Raw genomic sequence first — 26,865 nt, 5'->3', positions numbered from 1 at the left:
TGTGATGAGTTCATAGGAGAGATAATTAGCGGATGCACAAAAGTTAATAGCGTGATTGAGTTCGTCATCAACGCCAGCACACTTTACACCATCTCTGACGCATGTCTGGCGAATACTGTTAAAATAAAAATGGAGCGCGGGCTGTGAAGAGACCGAAACTTCTCTGAGCTTTAGTTTACTTGGGAAGTCTGTGTAACCTCGTTGGTATTCGTAGCGTGCGGTTGCAATTCAGAAGAGGTGATACATAGTTCCATTACACCCATCGTTTTTTGTTTCTTTCTTAGGCAAGTTTCTTTTTTTCTCTCTATCAATGGTAACGTTCCTCGGCGAATACCGTAGAAACAGGAGCAAAATCTCCGTTTAGTAGTGGAAGGATCTGAATAATGCATCCGACTTGGCCATAGCTATGCAGTTTCACGCAAAGAAAGTTTGCCTTCGGAAATGCCGTATTTGCTTTCCGATACCTTCGCTCCGCGTCCAGTCATATAGCTGAGGTGCTCAGAGAATGCACCGGCTGATTTTGTTGCTGCGCCGGTCGGAGGGGACCGTATCACATGCTGGCGTGCTGCATAAATCCCCGGCTACGCCGCATCGAACGCAGTTCTGTGCAAACAAGCATTGGTCCACGATTGGTATTAACTGAGTCTACTTGTCTTATCGTATCATGAACTTTTTTTCAAAACTGTTATGAAAAAAGGGCCTGTTTTATAAACTCAGTTTTACGGTGTTCCTCCATGGGCTCAACGGTCGTTAAATCAGTACGACAAACGGCAAGGCATAGTCGTTTTCTCATTTTTTTTCTTTCTACGCCCAGTATTCTTTCTCTACTTTGTCCGTTCGGTTTTTTTTTTTTCAAATGACGCGCATTCGGCGGTCCAAAGCAAAAACTAACCAAAAGCAACTCACGTTAGTGGAGTCCTAAGGAATTGCAGAAAATTAAAACAATCTCGCAGAATGCCGGACGAAACTGCGGAGTTTTAATCATGTCATAAAGCAGAAGAAATACATCTCGAGCAGAGAACAGCATTGTGTGTGGTGTTATAACAAGTTCCCATTAATAACACTCGGTGTATTTGTTCTTACGAGCGCCTCGCACATTTAGCGACATTAACAGCTCTGAACGATGTTTCAGAGCGCCGCTGAGCAACACATTTGACATGGATGTGGTGGGAGGCCAGGAAAGTAATGCCCAGTGATACTCTAAGTTCTTTATCCTAACAAAGATACAACCCTCCATAGGTATCCTAACCGGAGAGCTTTACACGTTGTGCAAATTTTGTACCTGTAAGTTGAAGGGCTTCCCTTCGTAGATGTTGCATACAATAGCAACTAACTATTGCATCGTTAGCTCTTCGATTCAATTCTTTCTATCCGAATTTTTTTCCTCGAAATGTTGCGAAGGCAGAGTGTTACAAGAAAGAACACGAGCAACTCAACAAGACAGGAACATATACACAGAGCTCGTGTTGCTATGCGTCCTTGTCACTCTCTGTTTTTGCGCTGCTCGTAAGGTATATGAACAACCAACACGGTCAAAAAGCGTCAACCGATTTTCTGGTTTTTTAATGCGCGCAAAGTGACGCTTTGATTCTTTTGGACCATGCCAACTACCTGCACTTGTTGGTCTTATGCTGCAAAAATTATTATACCTGAAACTTCTCTCCATCTACCTCCTCCTGCCTTCGGCATTACCAGCAGAACAAGTGCTTCACAAAACCCGTGCATATCCACCTTTTTGTATTGTGTTCGCTGCCGGGTACGCCGAGAAGCGTACCCTTTCTGTCCAGCGTTCGGGCATCATAGGGAACATGTGTCATCTGTCTTCTGAAACTGCCAGACCACAGCGCAACGCGGCGAAATTCGAGATAGGAGCAAACGACGGGACGCACTTCACCGCCAGTCTCCTCTACCGTGCACAATGGCGCCGTTGTCAGACACCACGACGGAGCGACGCGTGACCTGCGTACTCCAAGCGTACATCACAACCTTCGGCGATGGGGAGTGAGTGACGCCGTCCGACAGTTGCAGTGTAGGCGTTCTGGCTCTGCTATCTCGCTGTCCAGTCACGGCCCCAGTGCGTGACCAGGAGTGGCCGCACACGCGAGCTGGGAGGCGTGCTCTACGCAAGCAGCACAGACCGCTGTGCCTGGCCTTGATGGTAGCAACTGCTCATCCTAAGTTTCTGCTCACCTTGCAGGCACGATAATGAAGAATATTTGAAAGATATCTGCACAATTTAAAGGAAATGCCGGGAATGAGCTTTAGCTTAAAAAGAGTGCAAAAAAGAGGGCAAATGAGATACTTCGCTCGGATAGCAAGGGAGGCGCTACAATAAGCCGATGCCATTCGGACTACAGTAAACGTTCGTGTTCTATGCCTCCACTTGGCTAGACAGTGGAACGACCTTAAGCATTATAAAGGCGCGATCACGTGCCCTTCATCCGTCAGAGAAACAATCTTACAGTTACTCGTGATTAGGCTTTGTGATCGCCAAGGCCTTATTGCTTGCAAAGAACATCCCTTATTTGAGCTAACCTATACCATGTAATACCCAGTTTTCTTTCTTAGCCAGTGTGTTCTCGAGGTATTAAATGGAAGAGAAAGGAAAATCAGCAAACGAACAGGGATAAGGAAATTGTCTCCTCCCCGCTTGCTCAGCACACAAGGATAAAAGGATAAGGAGCTCATTGAAATTAGGGAAAGCGCAGAGGAGTATAATATTGTGTTTGAGTAGTGCTTATTGGGGCGGGAAAGGAGGGTGGAAATAAAAAGTAGCATTCTCAATTGGTTAACACTGTCATAGGTTGGTTTGCTTGATTCGTATGTGTCTTCCACTAATAGAGGTTGTCCACCGGATAGGAGCTTAGTAAGGTATATACTGCACTAATCTTCTACGAGGATCCCGAACAAGGTCTTGCGAAACACTGTGTACATTGCAGTTTTAGGGTAAAAAAACTTTTTTTTTTCGGATTTTATTCGGCAAATAACTTCCTTGATGCTTTTGATCTCCAAAGATGGCAACGCTTCCGTTCCATTCTCAAGGAAAGATGGGAGCAAAACTTAAAGATGACAACACTTCCTTTCCATGGGCATGGCAAGATTCGAGCAAAAAGCAATGAAGTTCAATGACATCCGCGCACACTGCGTTCTCTCGTATTGCAGTTGCACTGCTCGCACGCTGGTAAGGTAAGCCGAAAAAGTTTATCAAACAAGACAGTAACTTCACAACTTCTATAGAGGTTCCCAGACACTGTATCTAAAGCATCGCTATCCCACCTGGTCGATGCTGCGTTGCCCGGGGCTATTTGCATTGATGTCAGCTGCCTATCTGGAAAGTTTCCAGCCATGTTTATACAAACGTTTGTCGACAGTTGCAGTGGTTCTTATCCCATTGACCGCCCAGTGTGCGTGTAAATATCGCCAGCGCTTAATTGTATACATTTCGCTGCACGTACATTCCTTTACGAACAAAACATTTCATTCCGCAGTGTTTGTAAGCCTGCCGCCCTATTCCTGCCTGCTTGTCATGGCTACATGGCAATAGCTAGGCGGCGGTATCTCGTACTCGGGGCATAAAAAGCAGTCCTTAACGACGTCCACGCAAATAACTTCCAGACTTATCATCCTTCTTTTGGTTATGAAGCAGCGCTATAGTTGTACCGCTTTTGCGCAAGGTCAATACACCGCGTACAATAAAACGCGCCTTAAAGGGCCGCGCTGTCTCGCAATAGTTGCAACACCCTCATTTTATCAAGCTGTTAACGTCGGTACGCAATTTCATTGCATGAAGAAAAGCAAGCAAGTACACAGTAGAGAGCATAACGATAGCAGCAAAAAGCCTCGCGCATTTCGGAGAACAAGGGCAACGCTTCATCCAGAATTAAACAAGTGGGGGCTGAGAAGGCGTTTTCCGGCATTGTCTGCGCTCGGCTGCCCAGTTCATTCAAAGAAGGAAGCGCTCAGCGCATGTAAAATACCGACAGCTCTGCTTTTCATGGCGCAAATCAAGACCTTTTCAAATGAGTGTGCAGGCAATGACTAAAGAAGAAAAGAACATACAAAGCAGAGAGGACAACCGTTTCAGGTGCAGCAAAGATGCACAGCTCGATTGAAATGAGACGCGTTCGGGCCTTTCTGCTCCTCTCTTCTGTGCTCCAATTTGGATGCTTCCTCACCTGATTCTTTGCGTTGGTTTCGGGAAGCGCACCTCAACGATTGGAGTATGTCAAACTTCGAATCGTGCCCGTACCTCAGCAACTGTTAAAATTAGGGACGCTTGTTTCACATGTACCGGTTACGAAACTGAGACAGGCAAGGCAGGAAGTGCAATGAACAGAAAGCATGGAAAGGCTCCACGGATGCATTACAACCTGACATAGACGTCGCAACTAACAACTTAACGCAATAAATAAACAGTGAACGGGGAACTCACATCTGCAAGGACTGGCGACAATAAACTGATGTGGGCACTTTTTCGGATGTGAAACGATTTACTACGTCGCTCTCGTTTTACGCAGCCACTGTAGTGGCGCCCGCCGACCTGTATTCCAGAAGCTGTAAAAAAAGGGAACTGGATGCGCCCACAGTGAAACTGCCGTAGAGCAAAAAGTTGAGTGTGAGCTCGCAGAGTGGAGAGCAATATGTGCGAGAAATAAGTTTGAGGATTGGACTATGGTTTATGGGGCTTAACGTCCCAAAGCGACTCAGGCTATGAGGGACGTCGTTGTTAAGGGCTCCGGAAATTTTGACCACCTGTGGTTTTTTAACGTGCACTGACATCGCACAGTACACGGGCCTCTAGAATTTCGCCTCCATAGAAATTCAGCCGCCACGGCCGGGATCGAACCCGCGTCTTTCCGGTCAGCAGTCAAGCGCCATAACCACTGAGCCACCACGGCGGGTTGGTGTGAGGATTCATTCGTTGATTACTCTATAATAATGTAAGGCAAGTTTATTTTTTTTCTGTGTTCTGACTAATATTTCTCTTGGCGTAACATGTCCAAAAGCCATTCTCACATTTAGTGGAGCAATTACCAAAAAATTCGAAATTGTCTGCAAGAAGTTTAGTCCGTCTCAAATTGCTCGCGGCAGTACATTCATACTATACTTCGCTGTGTTTATATATGATCAGAAAACAACGTGCCGATTATCGCAGTTGTGTGCCGTCTGCTGCTGGTGCGACAAAAAGTCACAGCACAATTTGTAGTACGTACCTTCTCTACGGGGCAAAGTGTTGCGCAAACTGTCCCTTAAAAAGCTGCGTCCTGAGTAGAGCTAGTGCCCCTTGACCCCGCCTCATTCGGAGCGTCGGGGCACACGGGGTTGCCGTGTTCGTTACCGCAAGCCGCCCTTAACGAGCTCGTTAACACGCGCGGCGCCTTACAAGCGCGACACAAAAGGTGGACACTACGCAGAGGTGCGCCCGGAAGTCGTGCTTCTTTCATGTGGAGGTGCTCCTTCTCTGCAAGATGGGGAAGCGAAGCCAGGCTGCGGTCTGATGAAGGAAGTTAGATTAAAGGGCAGGTAGCTGCCTGATGTAAAAAACAAAACGTCGAGTAATAAAAAGAAAAAAAAAACAGAACTGAAAAGGTTATTACGAAAGAAAGCGAAGCCATGAAACCTGATTTTTTTTGCACTTTAGTTCAATGCGAATGCTGTTCGGCAATTAAAAAGATGTATGTGCTGCGTGCCGGGCACGCCCTTTTTATAACGGCGGCTCATTTCTACTCCGCTTTCTTCCTGATTCGATAACTGATAAGTGTGAAAAGCTAATCAGTGCGAAATTTATGAAGCCGCTATGTAACAGCTGAGACTCGGTGCGATTAAATTATTTATGACTGATTGAGTGTGATTTTTCTCTATGGGTAGTTATCAAAACACCTGCAGACGATTGCAATAATAGTTCGAAAAAAAATTGAGTGAAAAACTCGCGTATCCAATCAATTTGAAAACAGCACATCGTTTGCCCTTCGATTTTTTTTAGGTACCTGACAACACTAGAAAACCTATGAACCGTTTTAAGTAATAATCTGGGCATTTCATTTTTAATATTTAACTTTTTAACTATTAGAGTTAGGACATGGTTGCAATTAAAAATTTGCAGCTAGTCGTTAGTAATAACCATATCAGTGTTTAGAATTTCGAAAACACGATTATCCTAAGCGCTGTGGATCGACAAAATTTAGCTACATCGTGCCAAAATACATGCGCTTTCGAAAAGCATGAAGGCATCGCAACCTTTCCTGTGCAACTAACTAGTCAAAAAGAAAAAAAAATTGTTGAGCCACAGCGCCAAGGGCAATAACGTTAGTTTTTAAACAATAGTTAATTACCTTACTGGTGGACACGAATCACCAGTTTTCAGGTTTCCACCAACAGTGCAATATTGTGCTGAAAAAGCCCTATTTTTACCTAAAAAAGCCTGTCTTTGAAAATTAATTAGTCTTCCTTGCAACATCTCTATATACCGGGTGTCCCAGCTAAAAGTAACCAAGCGTTTAAAAAAAACACGGAATGTCCTAGCCGCGTGAAACCAGCTTAGGGTTGTTTAGAGTCGCGTGACCTAGTCTTCAGGATTTGTTCGTTCTTCAGAGTTAATTAATTAGTTAAGTCTAATTATCTAACTTTTTAATTGTTGAACTGAGAAACAAAGTGACAATGTAAAAGTTGTAGATCACTTTGAAAAACAGTTGACTGCAACAATTGCACTAAAATACCGTTAACGTATTTTTTTTCAGCCTTAGACTCTAGCTCGCACAGTAAAAAAGCGTCTACATGAAAATAGTGCTCTTTAAACATCCCAAGACATCCCTTTTTACTGAAGTGCTATCCCCGATGAGTCTTTGCGTGCACATTGGGGCAGAGATGTGACCCAGCAGCTGGTCACGTGATAGCTTTGTTTTAAGGCCAATAAGAGAAGGTACGTAAATCGTACCTTGATGGAAACAGCGCTGCTAGCGGTTTTTTAAACGGTGTACAACGTTTACATTAAGACTTTTTCCTCAGTACAATAATTAAAATTTAGCTAATTAGACTTAACTAATAATTAACTTTGAAGAACGAAAAAATACTGCAGACAAGGTCACGCGAATTTAAATAACCCTCAGTTGGTCTCATGCGGCTAGCACATTCCGTGTTGTTTAAAAGCATGGTTACCTTTAGCTGGGACACCTGGTATATATGAGGGAATAAGCCTGTCATTGAAAGCAAGGAAAGCATCGGGGAAACTTTTTTTCCCCTTGTACCGTCAGAAATGAGAAATTATTAGTGCCAACACTTGCCCGAAAAATGTTCATTATAAAACAAAAGATAAGACAATCACATGACGCCCGGGGTGATCCGAATGCACGGCCTCCGTACATCGCGTGCTGTGCTCCACCAGCTGAGCTCCGGCGACGGCTCTCTAACCTTCTGTCTTCGAGTGCCTTCGCGTGCGGATTACCTTACGTTGAGACAGACAGAGGTGATCACATTAAGTTCTCAATGTTGCTATTCCCTTCGCTTACTTTGCATTCGTTCTCAGGTGAAAATATCTAAAAGTGTCTGTTGCTCTTCTTGGTTGCTTCATCTTTAATTCGGGTTCCTTTGCTTTGTGACTTTGTGAGCATTCGAACTGAAAAAGTTGTAGGAGGAATGGCGGTCTCCGTAATTGCCTTTGATCAGGCTTTGTCGTGTACATCCAATTAGGAGTAGTAGGCGAGGAAGAGCGTCCCTTCCTTTTTAGGTTTTCGCAGCAAACCCGGAGCAAAAGCTACTGCGACAACTTCACCCTTCTTTTCTTTTGAGTCTTTATTTTTTTTACCCCTGAACGGTTCTGTATTCTGGCAACAAAATTAGTCACAGGGTAGTGTGGATGATGGGTCTGATCGAGGTTTCTGGTGAATCCCTAATAGGCCGTAATGAGGCTTAAACAAAAATTCATGAGCTGCAGGCTTTTTCTGTTTAGCTGTGTTGTGTCTCCTTGCCTCGGGGGTATCCGGCAGTTCATTTTACTAAGCGTATGCCGCAGATGCTACCAGCCACACCGGCAAGTAGCATCCCAGACGTCTCTCTGGGAGCGATATGTGTATACACACGTTTTGACATTATCTTCAACTAGAGCGGTTTTTTCTCCTTTTATTTATTTGTTCCTTTCCGTTACAGAAAGCCGGAGTGAAAGCTAAAGGCACATGTTAAAAGAGCATTCGATAACAACAATTCAGAAATACAATTTTTGGTCATATAAAGCCTAATATAATATTGCTTATTGCTTTGCAATGGCAAAACATCCGACTATAATTATATTCCAAGTCAAACATGCCGTTATAGAGGACATTACAAAAGAAAGTCAGTAATACTAACTTACATATTCAGGCACAGCAAATCAAAAGGAAAAGCGCAAAATTATCAGTTCAACGTCTTGCTTGAGCAATAGGGTTTGTAGAAAATATTTGGTCATTTGATTGTTAAATTTACTAACTCATAATTGTGATTCAACAATAAAGGTATCTGGAAGTCTGTATGTTGCCTGCCGTAGTTTGTTCTTGCAATAGATGTTTTGAGTCCTCTGCGGAGAATACTGCGGAGAGAATATGTAGGCCCTAGTTTTCGTTGATTTTATTATGAAGGAACTAGACAAGAATGTATCATTAAAAGAACATGTACACGCCAGGCTCTGTGACTGCGGAAAGCGTAGTTTAATTTGTGCTTCTGTTTCCTGCATTTATCACTGCTCACATGTGAAAGCGCGGTGTTTAACTTGCTGCTATAGCACTACCGGCTTAGGGTCGATGACATTTACCTGCAGAGCCCAAGATGGCCGTGAGATAACATCCCAGCCGCGGCGGCTAAGTGGCGTATGCTACATAATAGGAACCGTAATCGGTCTCAAAAAATTACCAGAATTTTAGTATTTCTTTTGAAAGATCTTTCCTTCTCTTCCGCTTAAATTCTGCGGTTTGTACACCTAAAGATTACAATCATCATCAGATACAAAGCTTTAGCGCAATGTATTCACTTAAAAGTAGTTGTCTCTCGCATTTCATTCTGCTGTAGCCACAAGTCCGCGTTGCTCTTGCGTTGTAATCTGATGCGAGTTAATCTCATTACTTTTTCTAGCCTTACAATGCTTATCATGTTATCATGTTGCTATTTCCGTTATTCTGTGCCCGGTATTGTGCTGCTTTGCATTTATGGAAACAAGAGATGATTTCTCGTTGATATTGTGTAATAGCTGTTGAGGAGGCTTTTCCAACAATTATTTGTTGAATCCTGATTTGTTCGCACCCTATTCATTACAATATTCTTCAAGATATAGAAAGGCGGCTGACAGAAAACTAGAAAAGCAACAAGGAAAGCATAAAAAACATAAATTTGAATGCTCTCAGATAGCTGTATGCGCATTAATGTTTGCTTTGAATATTCGTCACTCCAAATAGAAAACCGAATTCGCAGCGATTTTTAGCGCCTAATCACTGGCTTAATCAGGCGATTTCATAGATAAATTAGTTGTCGAGAGCCGTCATGTCCGTTTCTCTCTCAAAGACGGCGTCCTAAGCAGTAGAGAACTTCGTGTACATACCGCAGTCCAGCGAATCGAGACGTTAGAGCAAGTTCATTCCTTAGCGACCGTAGGAAAGCAGACTGGAGTATTGTATCGTTTTGTTAGCAATGGTACACAACAGAAAAAAGCCTCATCAACCGCCAGTGCAAACAGAGAAGCCTCGCTTTCCGATGCTTTATAAAATTGGACCATCGCCGCAGCCTGTCGCGGAACTTGCATGGGCAGCATTTATTAGTTTTCAAACAAGAGTCCTCCTCCAGTCGCCAGGTGTGCTGAAGTAGTTGAAATGGAAACTAACTTGAGCTTCGTACCCGTGCTGTTCCTCAGTTATTACCCCATTTTTCCTCTCTCCCTTCTCTAGACTTGTTCTCTGCTTTAATCTTCTTGGTTATTTCTATTTTCTTCTATCTTGTTTGCATGCATCTGCATGGATCGGCTTGAACCACCTTGGATTGCCTTGGAGTGGCGCGAAAACCTGCAACGTGCTTCAATCACACGACGGCACAGGGTGGGTTCTTATTGACGGCTCCCGTTATAATATTTATTGTCTGCAATTGTGGACCTTTTTTTGTAACACAGTGTCTAGGCAAGGAAGCAATGTGGGCTAGTTGGTTGCACGTTTCGTGTGAAAAAAGCGCTACGCCCCATTCCAGTTGTAGTTTTTGTTAGTGTTTAACGGGTTTTTCACACAAAACAATGTCTATGGTCCGGCGAAAAAAGTGTATATCGTAAGCATTCATGGCACGGATGTAGCCACTCCTTTCCTTACTGTGCGGACAATGAGTATCGTTGCGTTGGCTTACGTCTGGTTTTCGCTGACAGGACAGTTACCCAGAGGTGTGAGGAATAAGTATAGAACTCAAAGGCCGGAAAGCTGCAGAACCACGAATTTAATATGCGTTTCTGGCTATGGCTTCAGTATCAACATACGATTTGTTGCTAGGCGTCAACAGAAGTTATTGTGGCCAATTTAGAAGTGAGGCTTTTAAAAAATATACAATGATAAAATACTTGTAACTTGCAGTTTGTGAACATTTCTTAAAAAGATTTACTGCGAAAGAGGATTGACCACGTCGAAAATATCATAGGCTGTGAGCTTCGCTGTTAATCATGCTATATGCGCCGTTCTGAGTAATATTTCAATGTTGTTACTTAAGGAAACCGAATTGAGCGAACGGGTGTTAACGGGTGTAAACTGGTAAATCATGTAGCAACAGTGCATCGCTCATCGCGAAGAGTAGGAAGAGGGGATACGCAGGCTGAAGAGCCGCGTGATTAGGTGGAACTCAGTGCTTTTACATAAATCCAGCAACCAACAAACGCACCTGTCACAACTGAAGTGTAGAGGGGATCTTGTTGCGCTCTTTCAAGCGAAGTCGGTGAAACTAAACCATGACCGCAGGTCACACTCCGCTGGTTCTTTGTTTGTTGCCAGCTTCCCGTTCCCGGCCTCCAATAGCGTCGCTTCTCTTCCGGCTGAATTGAAGGACGCTGCCGGCTTTTTCTGCGTCTGATGCACGACAGGGTGCGCCCGATAGGGCATACTGAGCGGAGATGCGGGCTCCATAATTGAAAAGCCTCGGCAAGACCAAACGTAGCTTCCCACACGAAAGCGCTGTTGTTCTTAAATCGGCGGCCGTGGGGCTGAACGCGGGGCTGAACAGACCCGCGTGTCTGCATTCTTTTAATCGCCTGAGGTCTATGATACACGTTCATATGTTAATATTTTAGGTGATATACATAAGATGTTTTCAGTTCTTTTCTTTCATTACCGAAAATATTCTTTGCGGCTCCGACAGATTTCTGAATGGCGCAGAATGATGACAGCGCACTCAAAAATACCGCTGCTACTCTACCAGGATGCAATAGCCTATGTTTAGTCCTTAAGCTTTTAGCTTTTCCAAATTTATGAGTTCGCTGCATGGTCCAGGCTGCATGGGCCTCACCTTGGCCACGCATAGGCTGCACGCGCTAGGCCTAACACGGGCTCTCTGCTGTGAGATCACACTGCCTCAGGTCCGACTCGGGAAATAAAGGTGGTCTGGCCACATCTGCTCGATTTGATATCGATCAAAGAATGAGTCATGAGCTGCCGTCAAAAACTCACTGTGGGCTGTACTATGGCATATGGGCTTCCTAGGTTTCCCGGTATTGCAGAAGTACAAATTATTTGGCCGCTCAAGATCCAATGTGCACCGTTCGTGTCGGGGTAGGTCCACAAATACATACATCGGCCTTGTGAAAGAGAGCTTGGGAGCTAGCCCAAATTGTGATTCCTCTTATAACCTGCATCGAATAAATGTCTACATCGAAAGGAATAATCGACATGTTGAACCAAATTTCGTCCTCGTAGTCTGTCCGCATCGGTCTTATGTAGATTATTTGGAGGAGATTAATATTGTTTATTTAGGCTCATGCAACACAAAAGCCCTAGGACGTACTAGCCAAAGGTGTTAAAAAGCACTTTTCGAGGGCCTGTCGTCCTAGACGAAGACATTCAACAGCATGCAGCAGCATTTCGATAATTCCGCCCAGATGCCATCTGGAGTAAAAAAACATAGAAGACGTCTCAGAATCGAACTACACATATATGAAGCAAAGCAAGTAACACAAGAAGAGAGAATGCAACGAATGCAGGCAAGCACAAAGTTGGGCTGTGCTTAGTTCCGCTGGAAAGACAGCATAGCGTGAGCCTCATTTTGAAATGTCTTTTGTGTGGTATTTTCAAGCACTAAACCTTGAACGCCGCGGTAAAAGTTGAATAAATTCGGTGTGTGATAGGGGAGCTTCTGAAAGCCGTAATTTGTACGGGACACATAAACTTCGTAATTGTGACGCTGGAAATAAGAAGCCGAGAGTGAAATGACGGATTGTTTCTCAAGAATACGTTTGTTTAAACAAAACAAACTCTAAATAGTGTAACTAGATTTTTATTATGGATAGCTATTTTCTTGGTGTTATTTTTCTAAATTGTTGAAAGTTATATCTGAAAAAAGAACGGACGTGCACTCAATAAAATGAAGATTTGCTATAGCATGAATGGCTCTGTTCTTTAAAGTGCAGAATTTTTCCTTGTTTGTCGTGGTCTTTGTATACCCCATGCAAGTAAGCTGTGATATATGCACAAATAAAAGGTGAGTAATAAATTTTTAATTTTATCTTCTCTGTTGGGTTCATAACTTTGTTTAGTGAGTCTAAAGATTGGGTGATCTGTGCGCGAAACATCGCACCTTGAAAAGCATAATTCCTGAGTAACGTTTGTCAGAATAACTAATGGAAAGCATTGCAATCAGTAAAAGGCACGAAACACTGATCCCTACTATAATTTAGACAGCATAAGACATCAATTAAAGTTGTTTATCGGTTAAGAAAACAAGCCTAGTGAATTATAATAACCTACCCAACATTGGGTGCATCAATGTTTTGAGGCGAATTTTTTTTTTCGAGCCTTTGACTCGACGGTCTCGGATCTTTACATTGGTGCTTGTGTCCAACGAAATGAAAGTGATTTTGAAATTTCTTAAATTCTATTTTCTGAAGGAAGGGGGTGCACTCGTTCGTCAAGCCAATCTAAAGATTTTTTGGTGCACCTCTTAACATCACCTGATGTTCAAATAAAGGCATTTCTATTTGTCTTTTATTTTCTATTTATTCCTGTGAAGTTCTTCTGTAACTCCTATGTGTTTATAATTTTCGTGCTTAGGTATTAGCCGAACTATTGCGTAAGAAGTAATGGAAACGTTTGGTTTGCAAGAGCTTTCTGATTTTATGTCTTTACACTCCCGATGCTAACAGCGCGCATTTTGTTTGCAAGTTGCATTTCCTCCTTATTCTTTACTAGACCATAACTTCTTCGGAGCGAACGTGATCTGTTAAAATTTTCGAGCATTTTGGTAACAGGGAATATCATAGTTTTATTCTTCGCTTTTATTTATGGCACTGTATTTTCCTCGGCGGCACCAAGTAACCTGAATTTCGGAGAAGCCAACGTGAACAACCAGCCTATTCGCACAGCTACCGATCTAGTTCACGCAAACATTGAAGAAAGAAAGGTGATGCTACAAATGTTTGACGACACGTTTCCTAGAGTTTGTGGGCCACAGAGAACACGATGGAGCTCATGCTTACCCTGGAAGCAGTGTCGTGCACTCAAAATAGGCCAACAGTCTGAGGATACGAGCGACAATAAGAACTGGAGTATCTCTTTCATACACTCTTAGAAAAAAAGGTAGTAAAAAGGTAGTAACTGCTGCAGTTACTACCCTTTTTTCACTGTTACTACCTTTGTACTACCTTTTCACTACCTAGTTACTACCTCAAAGAAGAAAGAGGTAGTAAATAGGTAGTAACTGCTGCCGTTACTACCTTTTTCGTTTGTTACTACCTTTCTACTACTTCAGAAGAAGCGTAGGTAGTAAATGCGGGTGCAACTAACATGGCTTAGGTAGTAAACGTTACTACTTTGAACAGAAAATGCCCAATATCATGCACGACCACGGAATGATAGTATATATAACACTCCTGATGGCTTTGCTGCCCGATTCCATATGTTTTATGATACAAAGGCCTCTCTAAAGTACATACATGCAGCAAGATAAAAAAAAACACTATATAGTGCTTCTGGGGCATTCCACTCCAAATGTCCCAGGTTTTACGCTCGGCAATTTCTAATTTGTTCAAAAAAATTAATGGAAACTAATCCCAATGTGCGTAATCAAAGCCTAAAATATTATGCTGAAAAAAAAAATTATTCTTGAGGTGAGCGCAGTTTGAACATTTTGAGTAGGTGAGAAACAAGGCTCTGCTCGGTAATTATTAAAAATTCAGAATTTTTAGAAATCATTCCAGAAAATTCTAAATGACATTTGTACAGATTATGGCTTTATATATTATATATTACATCTAAGGCACTCTCCGTACCTTGCACCCTTTGATGCAGCCTTAGGTTTGTTTCCCCACTGATTAAACTGCTCGCATATATGACACTTTCTGTCCTAGAGCATGTTGTCATCATATGGTTCCCATATGAAAAGAAAACTCAAGCTATTAAAAGCGTGCAACGAAAGGTGTTGACATTTATTTACAATAAGTACAGTCGCAATGACTTACTGAAAGAGCTCTTAATAAAGTCGGTCTCCCAATAATGAGCAAAAGAGCACAATTCTAGCACACTAAGTTTCTTTTCCTTTTGCTGAGTTGTAGTTTTCCAATTGACATCAGTAAGTATCTATTCCCTTTTAAAATGCACCCACAAAAATGAAATCCACTAGACACTTAACAGAATATCAGTTTAAGAAAAACACATTTAGGTTCCCTTTCTTTCCCTAACCTATGAGAGGTGAATGCGCTGCCTGATGATTTTGTAAAATGCCATGCTCTTAGAGAATATTTGTCTGACTTGGTAGCTTTTCTTTAGGACTGTATTTTGCATTGGCACTGATATTGCTTCTTGAATAACCTGAATGGAATTTATTTGTGTATAGCGCATGTTCAAGAAATGTGCTTGTTATTATATTTATTGCACTTTTTTACCGACTTCAAGCTATTGCGCCTGACTTCTACTCATCTTGTGCTTCTGGCGTTACTGAAGATGCATCTGTGCACAATTTTTTTCCTTATGTGGTATTTTTTTGCACATACTTTTGTAGTTTTTTGCAAATCCATTTTGTGGTTATTATGGTTTACAGACTTTAACATCCCAAAGCGACTCGGGTCATGACAGGTGCCGTAGTGGAGGGCTCCGGATAATCTGTGAGTGGTCGTTTTGACTGCTGTGCATTGTGTCCCAATGCCTGCCACAGCCTCTTCAGAGGCTAGCGCAGTATGCTTGAATAAAAAAAATGTGGTTAAGAAAATGCAATATGCAGGCAACATTAATCTTTATTTCAGAAGTCAGAAAGACTACACATTTCCAACCAAAAAATACAGCCAGCCTGCAAATGATGCTGCAAGTTCAATCTGTGATCATTATTTCTGGCCTCAGTACTAGCTCACTTCCAAAATACATGTCTAGAACTTGGGATGACTGCAGTTCTGCAGGCTGTACAACTCTCTCTTGTGCCGTCTTGGAAACAGCATAAGACCAGCGGTGTCGCTGAAATGACAGTCCAAAGAACATTCGCATAAATGAAGAGAGATCCACAGTACACATACAGACCCACAATCTGTCCAAAAACGGGCAGCAGGGCTTTCTCCAAGACCACTACATCTAACACTTTGTATTTACACTTTCCAACAATAGCAGAAGAAACTCCCCAGACAGGAACACCTTCACAGAAGACTTCATGAGTGCATGGGGCTAAGTCCTCCTGTCTGAGAGGCTTGGCCTTTGTTGTCTGAATGCCCACGTCTAATTCATCTCCAAACAGCTGGAAGCTCTGAAGCAACTGGTGCCGTTCTGCAATTGACTTCGAAATATTTCTGAAATTTCTGTTGCGAGACGCTATCATTTTCACATACTGATGTTTTGCTTCGTAACGCATGCACCAGTATTGCTTCAGTGGGCCTAGCTGGTTGATCAGTCTTGGGTAATGCAACAAGAAATGAAGCTTTGGGGTCATTTTTCCTGGATAAAGGGCCACAAAATTAGTCAAGAAAAACCGAATTTCATCTTGAAGGAATGCAAGGTGGTCATGTGGTATTTCGTCGGCAAATATTATGTCAACGACCCTCTTTAGCTGAAGGTACACTTCCCAGTGCTCATTGGAGTCCGGAACAATGTCCCCAAATATAAGTGAAAAGAAACGGAACAAGCACCACTTCTGTGACGCAGTGCCCTTATAAGCCGCTTCCCCCTTCACAAAGCATTTTTCGAGTGCTTCAGGTTTGTTTTTCCTGTCTTGTGGCCCAAACTCAAACAAAGTAACTCTATCAAGATCTGAGTAGCTAATTACGTTAGAACTGATGAGGCCTTGCAAGACCTGTCTTAGAACATGAGTCATGGATCCTTCAAGCAAATCATGCATGATGTCAGGCGGCAGTTGCTGTGTCACATCAAAGTAACTGATACCTGACAATGTTGACATACTTTTCACCCCATGAAGTGCCGTACTTAGTGGTTGATTTACAGCTGCAAGTTCAACATGCCTTTTGTGCAAACTGGCATCTCGTATCTGTACATCTTTTTCGTGGAAAACTGTATCCATCTCCGAGAATGCCACGGTGCAAAAACGGCACGGGTGCCCTCTATTGAAACAACAAGTAAAACCACCTAACCTGTTCATGGACAGGTTATCGCCACAGAAGGCCACAAGGAAAGCTCCGACTCTCACAGTGGTAGTAGACAGCTGCACAGTAAAACCAGATGTGCTTAAAGCTGACAACTCAGTGAGAAGTGGGCCCAAAATCGCATCAATTCCATGCTTACCAACAAGTTTGTACTGTGCAATAATTGCTACATATATAGCACTAAGCTGGGACCTGTATCGCGCATGAATATTCGACACACTGAAGTACACAACAAGCATCTTGTGCACACCGCGCTTTGGCCCTATCGGGTTCACAACCTCAACCTCATCTGAATAAAAAACAAGGAAAAGTGTGAACTGAGATCCATCTTGTATGAGGGCCGACAACTTTTCCTTGTACATCAGGCCATCACAAAAGCTGCGCAATATTTTAGATGATTGTGCAGTTAATGAGTCTGGATTTAAATGACTGCGAAAGGATTCGGAAAGCATAAGGTTACGCGAAACACCAGTGACAGGTACGTACTGGAACGTGTCTCCAGCAGTCAAGACATGCTCTTCAGGTTTTGTATACGGAAGGCATTCTTTGGCGAACTGCTCTCGCTTGTGCTTGCTCAGCACATGTTCAAAAATCTCGTCTAGGAAGTCACAGGTAAGCAACGAGTGCATGTCCTTTCCGAACTGCAGAGGATGGATGTCTTCCTGAATCTTAGCAGCAAACAGGTGAAACATATCGCGGAAACCCACTTTGATATGACCAATGATGCTTTCCATTGTGGAGTGTGGCAACTTGTGCACTTCTGTCATGCGGAAGAAAAGTAAGCACAGGTGCTTCTTCATTTGCGCCTTGAAGTCGAGAGCTGCACTACCAACTGGAAAAGCACTACTGGAAACGACCTCTTGTTCGCCATCGGTATCGTCCATGAGAAGGCTAGAGCTCAGCAGTTCACTTTCACTCAAAACATCGACTTCCGCCATGTCAACACTCGCCGAAGCGTCCGGCCGCAACTCACTTGCCGAAGCATCCGACCGCAGCACAACAGGACTGTTTTGTTGAGTGACAGCGGCATCGCCAGATGTGTCGAGGTCCATATAACTTCGGTGCTGACGATAGAGGTGCCTCCGGTAAGACTCAAACTGCCGGTACGTATTCGCGCAGCCTTCCACACCGCACATCACAGAAAAATTGTTATCGTAGCGGTGGTCCCTGATGTGCCATACCACTTTGCAAAACCTCTTTGATGAAAAGGGACAACGCGGACACCTATGAATCATCTTGAAGCATGTACTTGCGGATGGCCTACGTCGCCGTCACACTAAGAGGCCAGCCATTTGAGTCTCGGACCATTCGCAAACGCTCGTCTCGCGAGAGCTTGCAAGACGCACCTTGTTTTCACACAAGAATTACATGGGGTCGGAGTGCGCGGCGCCGGCGCGACCCGCCGTCCACCGCGCCGCGCGCGCCGACAGATCGCGGCTGGTGTCGAGAATAAGAGCGCGCCCGCAGCCTGCGTGCGATGGTAAAAAGGCTTCGCTGTGTGCTTTGACTCGTTTTTGCTGTTGAGTACCACTGTTTACCTCAGCCGTCATTTCGAACTGCCTACTGTCCTTTACCCTGCGATACGCAATGTCATCGGCGCCCATTGAATGCCTTGTGACCTGGGAAGGCAGAAAACAGGTTCTCTTCGTCGGTGGAGACCGCAAGAAGTCAGATGTAATCAATGCTGCCATGCTAGCAGATTCATGGGCTTCGTTGCAGTGCGACCGAATAGAGGTGCGTGCATTTTATTTTCATACGATATATTGCTGCTTACAAGGCAGCAATGCGGGCTAGTTGGTTGTACATTTGATTGGGATAACGCGCTACACACAGAAGCGGACACGTTTCAGTTGTCTTTTTTCTTGTGTAGCGCGTTATTCCCATCAAATATTGCTGCTATTTTAATCGCTCGGTGCTTTCGGGGCTCTTCCTCGCGCGCACGCGGTCGCGGCCGTAGTTGGTTATGCGCGCAAGGGCAACATAATATCGTGACTGGTTCACATGCAGGCGACTGAGCGGCGCGTCGCAGCGAAAATTTACAACTTGTTGGAACCTCGCCGCTCTTCGCCTCGACGACTCGCAACAGGTTTTTCCGCCGCGGCGGCAGGATTGGCTAGCATTTTCACTCGCATGTGAAACAGGCTTTAGGCTGTGTCGAAAATTTGCTTTCTAACCTTGAGACACAGGCGCCAAATGTATTTGGGTCATTCCACGCCAAACGTCCCAGATGTTGCGCTCGACCATCTCCTATTTGTTCGGAAAAATCCATAGAAACTAATTCCAGTGTGCGCAAGCAAAGCTTACATTATTTTTGTCAAAAAAATTTATTGAGCGCAGTTTCAACATTCGAAAAGGTGAGAAGCCAGGCCCTGCTCAATAATTATTAAAAATCCAGATTTTTAGAAACCACTGCAGTAATTTTTAAATGACATTTGCACAGATTCTGGCTTTCAATAAGATTCGGAACATACAGTTTTGTATGGCATAAATGCTCCGAATCTGATAAAAAGCCGGAATCTGCAAATGTCACTTAAAAATTTCTGGAGTGACTACTAAAATTTGGACTGTTTGTTAACTATTGAGCACTGTCTGGTTTCTTATCTTTCTGCGCTCACCTACAAATAAATTTTTTTGGCAAAAATAATTTCGTCTTCAATTATGCACATTCGGATGAGTTTCCATGAATTCTTTTGAACAAATCAGATATTGTAGAGCACAGCATCTGAGACGTTTTGCCTAGAATTACCCAATTATTAGAGCATGTATCTTAGTTGTGAGCAAAAGATGAGCCTGCAACAACGATGTCTGTCATGCTGTTAACTGCAGTATATATGATGCTCATCTGGGGTCAGGCATTGTTCAACCTTCAGAATTTGGGCATCTGCAGCCTTTCACTCGTTAGTGTTACTTCTGGAAAAGTTCTGTTAACATGGGTTTTGCCTGTGTTACAAAAGATAATTCATTTTATGCCCAGGACAGTCTTCCAAACAGATGGTAAACTAAAAAGTTTCAGCGTGCCCGCAGTGAAATAATTTGTGTAATTAGTTGTCTTCACTTTCATGTGTTTGTGGCTTCTGATTCACAAGGTAATTTTTGTTGTAGGTCTACAACTCACGTTTCGACACATATGTCGATGTTCCAGAGGGGCACACATTTTCTGATGGAGATAAAATAAACCTCGTTGGCAGTAGCAGCAGTGATGAACAAAACTTGCCACTCGAAACTGGGTGAGTAGGCCAGCTTTAAATGCTAGAACTATTACGTGGTACATTGTAGTAATGCACTTATGTTGCACCAAATTCTGTCCCCTGTCTTCTTTTTTTTTAGTACTGATGATGGACCATTGGTCTTGGCTCCCAGTTGTAGTGAGCCAGACAAGCGCCTGTTCACTGTTCAGCAACCGCTGTATGAACTGCCTCCTATTCCACTGGATATCAAGGCAGACATTGAGGGTACAACATTAGGAGAAGTGTCGAGTCGTACGAAAAACCGTATAGTGTCTTGGATCACGGCACATTTGCTGACAATTGACTGGTAAGTATTGCCTAGTATTGTTGCGTGCGCAATTTCTGATGCTACGCCTGCAATGTGCTCACAGGTGCCCTGGAAAATTCTACGAGCCTGCGGCCAAGGCTCTTGTTCTGAAGTATCCTGTCCTCAGGGATACGATTGGGACAGGTTATGTAAGCACATGAATCGCCATGCTTGCTTGCTAGTCACTCTAAATGAGGAATTGGTAATATTGGCACACAAAAACACTTTGGAGAATGATGCCTACTATAAATTTATAAAGTGAACCATCTTCTCAAACAAAAAAAAAATTAGTAAATGCTTTGTGGTTCGTAGATTACAATTTTTTTTTCTGAAAAGCAGAGAGAAATATTCATTTGCGATAAAATGACCGGCGGAGCACAATGCATGCAATGCACAGGTTTGCGTTCATTTCTTCGTCATGTCAGCATTTGTTTTTTCTGCTTTTGCTACATATTTTTCATGCATTTCATGGATTATCTAGCAAGATATATTTCCCTTGCTGCTTTCTTTCTTTTCAGGTGGCTCATTTTCTTGAGGTAACCTTATCTTGGATGGTTTTGTTCTCGTGTGCAACGTCACTGCTGTGCATGCTCATGGACAAATTGGCATACCAAAGTGTTCTGTGTAAGTGTATTGTGAGGTGTCAGGTTGCTGCACTTATTCATGAACAAAATTTTCTTGGCCATTGATGGGAAATGCACTACCATAGTTAAAGGGGCTCTGAAACACCTCCCGAGGACAGCACACAAACTCACCCAACCACTGCATTGTGTTTTTATTAGCAATAAAACCTGACCAAAATATTTCACTTCTACATGCAGCAGAGAATCCACAATCACGCACGAAAGCTGGTAAGCCCTTTCCAGCGAATTTTCCATGCCCGCACCATACTCTGTCACTTGCACCTGCGTATAGCAGTTGGGAGATGGTTATTGGTTAGATTCTTTCAGACGTCGGGCAGCTATGGCCACGGCCAATAAGCCGCGTTGCTCTGGGTAAGGAATCGGAGGAGCGCCTACCTTCCAGCGTGCAAAAAGGGCTGAGAGGAGAGGGAAAAGCGCGAAGATGCTGAAATTAAAATTTTGACTACAGGTAACTCAGCTTTCGTGAAATGCATTAAAAAAATTCTTGCTGGACATTATTCGTGGTGTGGGGTGCTTTAACATTCCAGGCATATCTCAACTTTATTAGAGCCCCTTTCAGAGCCTCTTAAAAGTGCGGAAGTAAACTTTCTTGTGCCCGTACAGGCGTGCTTGAGGGCCCCTCATGCACAAGCATCAATCAAGAGCACTGCGTATTGTTCACAAACATCCTTGAGTCAGGCATTAAGTACAGTGCTAATAATGCACTGGGCAGCAGGTGCGTTCGGATTGCTCATGCATATCTGCTTTGGCTAGAACAAGGCAGTGCTGCTTTTAACTTTTCCTACAGTAAGCACAAGTGGCCACTGCACAGGCATATGTGAAACCTATGCCCTCTTGCATCCCTTTCTCCAAGGCAAATCTGTATTTGTGACTGATGGCTGCTAGGTGGCCATTTCGGTCAGTTTGAATTTATAATGCAGTGGCACTGTTTTACAGGATTCATGGAGGGTTGCATTTAAGTACAAAATGGGCAATATCCGAAAATCCGTGGACAATGATCCTAATGTTGAAGAGGCGAGGAAGAAGTTTGGAAGGAAGGGGAACTTCCAAGACAAAAGTGGTCTGAAGAAGCAATGCCGCGTGGTAAGTGAAACTACAGCTAAACATTAGTATTTAAAACACTCTGAAAAGTAAAGTATTCTGTTGCGCTGAGTTTGCGAAGGGGAGTTGCATGTTAAAATTTACTGTGATCATTGCACACAAGTGGGCAAGAAAATTATAATACTTGGGCTTTGTAATGAAGTAACAATATTGGCCCCCGTAAAGATCTTTTATAACAAGAAAAAATTTCTACCACCTTATTTTACTAACGAAACAAAAAAAACATAGCCATGAAAGTAATTGGAGGGCTTCAAATCAGTGCAGACCACTAGTTGGGCATGCATCTCTAAATGAAATGAGTAAAGAAAATATAACGAGCAGACCTGACTTAGACTTAAAGTACAATAACGTCAAAGCTGTAAAATAGCTGGATTTGATGCAAGTTGGTGTTTCATGCTTAATTTGAAACCTTGCACAGAAGATAGCAAAAAATAAGAGCCAAACGATGACTGTTATTACAACTACTGAGGTTATACACTCGTGGCCATGTGAACCATGTCATGGAGTACCTTTGCTAGGCTTGAAACACCACCACAATCCTGGCAATGTGTACCTAGGTGGTCACTTGACGTGCTAGTAGGTGTTTCGCCTGTTCCACATATATTTTGCCACCGGTTTGTGGGGCCTGGTATGACACCTTCCTTACATAGCCTGTATAGGAGGGATTCATTAGCAGTGCAACTGTCCCATTGGCTGTGCTGAGTCTGTTTTAGCAAAAATGTACATGAAATAGAGTTAACAGAACCATTCAGTTTTTAAATGAGCTTTGTGGATTAGAGGTATGCTGGAACATCAGATAAAACAAACGCATGCTTCCATCATAGTTAATTGCATTTTTGATCAGTTTTGGGCATGCGCATATTGATTTTTTTGTCAAGATTCACCACGTTGCAGCTGTATATAATGCGCTACCTTAAGTGGGAAACCGCTTCACTGGCCACCTAGCACCCAGCAAATCGAACAGAGCGTGAATGCTGTTGCGAGCTTGCAACACTTACATGCAGCCTGAGTGCACAGAATGCAAGGTGAACAATTCAGTGCTCGTGTTCGCATCTAGCCAAGTACAGGACTCTTCATATTCTTGCCTATGCCCGCTATGCTGCTTTCCTCTTATTTTGATGGTGATCGCACTTCAAGAGAGCGATATAGCATTCCTTAAGAAAGCTTGTACTGGCATCACCCATGGCAGCTGGTCTTTCTTAGTAGTGGCACCAAGGGTGCTTTGCTTTTGCACAATATTGTGGGTTATAAAATATTTTTGTGTGTGTGGTAAAAATAACACTTTCTATAAGGTAACGCTAGCTTATCTGTATAGCTTAACTTAGTATTCCCCGTTAGCGTTCTTTGAAGGAGGACCCTTCATTTATATAAGGGCCCCATCAGCCTTTGCACTGGAGTCTATTTAAGAAGTACTTGCTGTTGGGCTAGCTTGTTCATACTATATTTAAATGGCACAAAGGAACAAAGACAGGAAAACAAGGGGATGCTCTTCCTGTTCCATTGTCTTCCTGTGTGTGTTCCTTTGCACCATTCAAATGTAGCAAATAGTTTCTCAAAATTAGTTCTATCGAGCCCAGTGGTTGCTCAGTGATCTGTAGGTAATCACTTTTTTGGCACAAATCATACTGCAGCAATGTAACTGCTGATATTCAACAGTCATCGATCTATTTCTGGATTTCTTGAAGGGACCTGCATATGCATGGTTCTGTACTTTGCACACATCAAGCAAAATAAGACAGAAACAAAAACACAAGGTCTTGCAGCACCTTTCAAAAACTCTGGGCGGTTCCCCAAAGCTATCAAGGTCGGAAACTGTGGGCTAGGCAGTTAATTACAATAGCTACAAAGGCATGCATTGGAGGTACTCTAGGGAATTAGGCTTTGACTAAAGAAAGAGCACTTCATAAAGCTCAATACAAAAGCTGCTCAGTGCTGACAAGACAGACTGATATCCAGTTGTCAAGTTTTGCCGAGGTCATAGATCATAATCAGGATTTTAGAAGAGCAGGTCTGTGTTAACTAAATTATGCTAGGCCTTACTCCTGATATTGTGCTCAACCGTATTAATGTTTTCAATATTTTCGTTGCAAGCCAAGAGACACCTTGGAAACTACAGTAGAAGAAGTTGATGGAGTCGTAGCTGCTCATGTAGACTTCATGGCAAAGGAAATGAAGCGGTGCAATCCAGATATACAAAAATTGAAAGTTTCCATGCAGACAACTCTCCCCTCAAGGAGAAAATGGATAAAAATAAACAGTCCCTCAACGGAGGAATTGCTGGACAAGTATCCAGCCCTGACACTTCGGGAAATGGTAAGCTTCAAAAAAGTTGAGCATCAGGCTGGTTTACTGAAAAGGTTTTCAACAAGCAGTAATACTCATTCCATCCTTCAGGTTTCAGAGACATGAAAAATACAACCAGCTGCTGTAAGAGGCTAAATAAATTGAGAAAGCATTAGATTCAGTTGAAACATAAGCAGTGCTTGCACTAACCAGGATGTGGAGATAAATTGTAGAAGGTTGCATTTTTGAAAACAAAGCAAAATGAGCAGGGAGGGGGAGTGTACAGTGCACTGTACACAGGTGTCTTGCATATCAGGGGAGGCGAAACAAGACGCATGTGTACTGCGTGTTGTCTGTGCATGTTAACGAATCCCAGTTGGTTGAAATTATCCAGAGCCTTCCACTATGGCGCGCCCCTTATACCCGAGTTGCTTCTGGACATTAAACTCTCATAAGCCAGTCACCATATTTAGCAGTTCTGCTGAATGGTGGAGCAGTGGAAATGCATTGTCATATGAACTTTAATGGTCATCTTGCTACGACACTTCCCCCACGCCTGTTTTCACACACTTAAAGAGCACGTATCGTACACACTGGGGGCAGAAGCAAAAAATCACAGGCACTGCATGGTTATTTCACTGAAATTTGTCACACAAAGCAATCGGTGTTTATAGAGTTTTTCATTACATAAAAGCATGTTGATGGAGACACTGCGTTACAATTTTCATTGATTCTCCCTGCCATTAATTCTGACACATAATTATGATGGGCATTTCCTCCAATCTCGTGAAATCTAAATTAACGAGGTGTTACTGTGTTTGGTTATGGGGTGTCCACTGTTGGCAAAGGACAATGGTCACACAGTCAGTGGGAGACTCCTTTATTCTGCAGTGGGCATAGTTTGATGATTATAACGCTGTGTTAGTGTTGTGATGGTGATGTATTATTACAGTGACTAAATATCCCAGTGTTGAATTTTGTAGCACCGGGGTTTTATTTGGTTAGGTTCTCTCTCTGCTTGCTTTGAATTGTCAATCCGTTGAGACTGTACTGTTAACTTGTGGCTACGTTTTCATTCATAATTTTCAGATTCACCAGGAGTTCATGGAAATCTGCAAGGTTGACTTCGAACGAAAGTTACTTGGCTTCATAAATGGTCATGGACAAAGATTGTTCAGCATCCTTAAAACATCACGCACAGCACAAAAAATTTTCAGCGAGGTACAAAAGGCAATTGCTGACAGTGAAGGTGACGCAAAGAAATGTACGTTTTGAGAAATTGTTTATTCATTCTAATTTCATGCATTTTATTTTCTTGTTTCTGTAATTGTCCGCTTCTACGAATTTCATTTTCCTTGCGCACAGATTGCTTTGCTGTTGGCGTACTTCAACTCCTACCACACTTGGTGAAAGAGGAGGCATTCTACCTAAGAGGACCGGTAAGATTTTACTTGATTTCCTGTTTGGTTTTTGGCTTGCTTGAAAGTGCCTTGCTTTCTATAAATTCCATTTGATTACAGGACAGCTACCCTTGCATTGTCATGAATGACAAGCCGCATACTGCAACAAATGTGTGTGCAACATTCGAAAACATGAAAGTGGAAGCAATAGATGTGATAAGTGGATTCGCCACAGTCATGGAAATATATTGGGTCATGAACATCGAATACTCCAAAAAAAACAAGAACACCTTTGCTGTTTTAGAGCATTTCTGTGGCCTAAAATCAAAGCCCCTGAAGCCAGTCACGCTGCGGGCGATTGCTTTGCTGGAAAAAGCCAATTAAGCCATTCCAGCAAGAAATAAACATTGCATCGTTTCAAGACAATTTGTTTGTCTGGTTCTTTTTGGAGCAGCCATATAAGCCCACTGCTTCATATTGCTTGTAACTTTTGTTAGCCAACATTCAGGCTGGTGGTTGCCTCATCAACAACAAAGCAGAGCTGCTTGCAAAAGGTGGTTGCGATCACTACTATCCAGGGTATAGTAAGTATTCCTAAAATTAGTTCCCGATACTACCTCCAGAGGTAGTAAATGCCACTATAGGTAGTTGCCGTTACTACATTAAAGGTAGCTCTACTTACTACCTCCAGAGGTAGTAAATGCCACTATGGGTAGTTGCCGTTACTACATTAAAGGTAGCTCTACTTACTACCCCAAGGGTAGTACCTGTTACTTAAGGTAGTACCTGTTACTACCTCCAGAGGTAGTAAATGCCACTATAGGTAGTTGTGGTTACTACATTAAAGGTAGCTATACTTGCTACCCCAAGGGTAGTAACTGTTACATAGAGTAGTTCCTGTTACTACCTCTCTGGAGGTAGTAACAACCACTACCTTGCAGTTACTACCTACAGTTACTACCTAGGTAGTAACATATGTGACAAGCAGTTACTACCCTAAAAGTTAGTAACTGCAACTACCTTTTTTTTAGAGTGTAGCTCCCTAATTAAGTGATTAAATCTGACCCTTACTCGTTTCCCTGCTTGCTCGGAAGACCTTAAAATCTGGCTCTAGTTATGTGAATAAACAGCCGCT

General features: G+C 42.9%; 1 protein-coding gene across 1 annotated transcript; it reads left to right on the top strand.

Moving 5' to 3' along the window:
* Positions 1-20,372: 20,372 nt before the first annotated feature.
* Positions 20,373-26,439, top strand: LOC144094768 (uncharacterized). Its single transcript, XM_077628673.1, has 6 exons — positions 20,373-20,451; positions 21,883-22,029; positions 24,139-24,360; positions 25,420-25,594; positions 25,696-25,769; positions 25,851-26,439. The coding sequence occupies exons 2-6, from the start codon at positions 21,913-21,915 to the stop codon at positions 26,112-26,114; spliced, it is 852 nt and encodes a 283-aa protein (XP_077484799.1). The 5' UTR covers positions 20,373-20,451; positions 21,883-21,912; the 3' UTR covers positions 26,115-26,439.
* The last annotated feature ends 426 nt before the right edge of the window (positions 26,440-26,865 follow it).

The sequence above is a fragment of the Amblyomma americanum genome, chromosome 6 (genome assembly GCF_052857255.1).
Source record: "Amblyomma americanum isolate KBUSLIRL-KWMA chromosome 6, ASM5285725v1, whole genome shotgun sequence".
Taxonomy (NCBI): Eukaryota; Metazoa; Arthropoda; class Arachnida; order Ixodida; family Ixodidae; genus Amblyomma; species Amblyomma americanum.
Note: the sequence above shows the minus strand (reverse complement) of the source record. Positions and strands in the feature narration are given on the sequence as shown.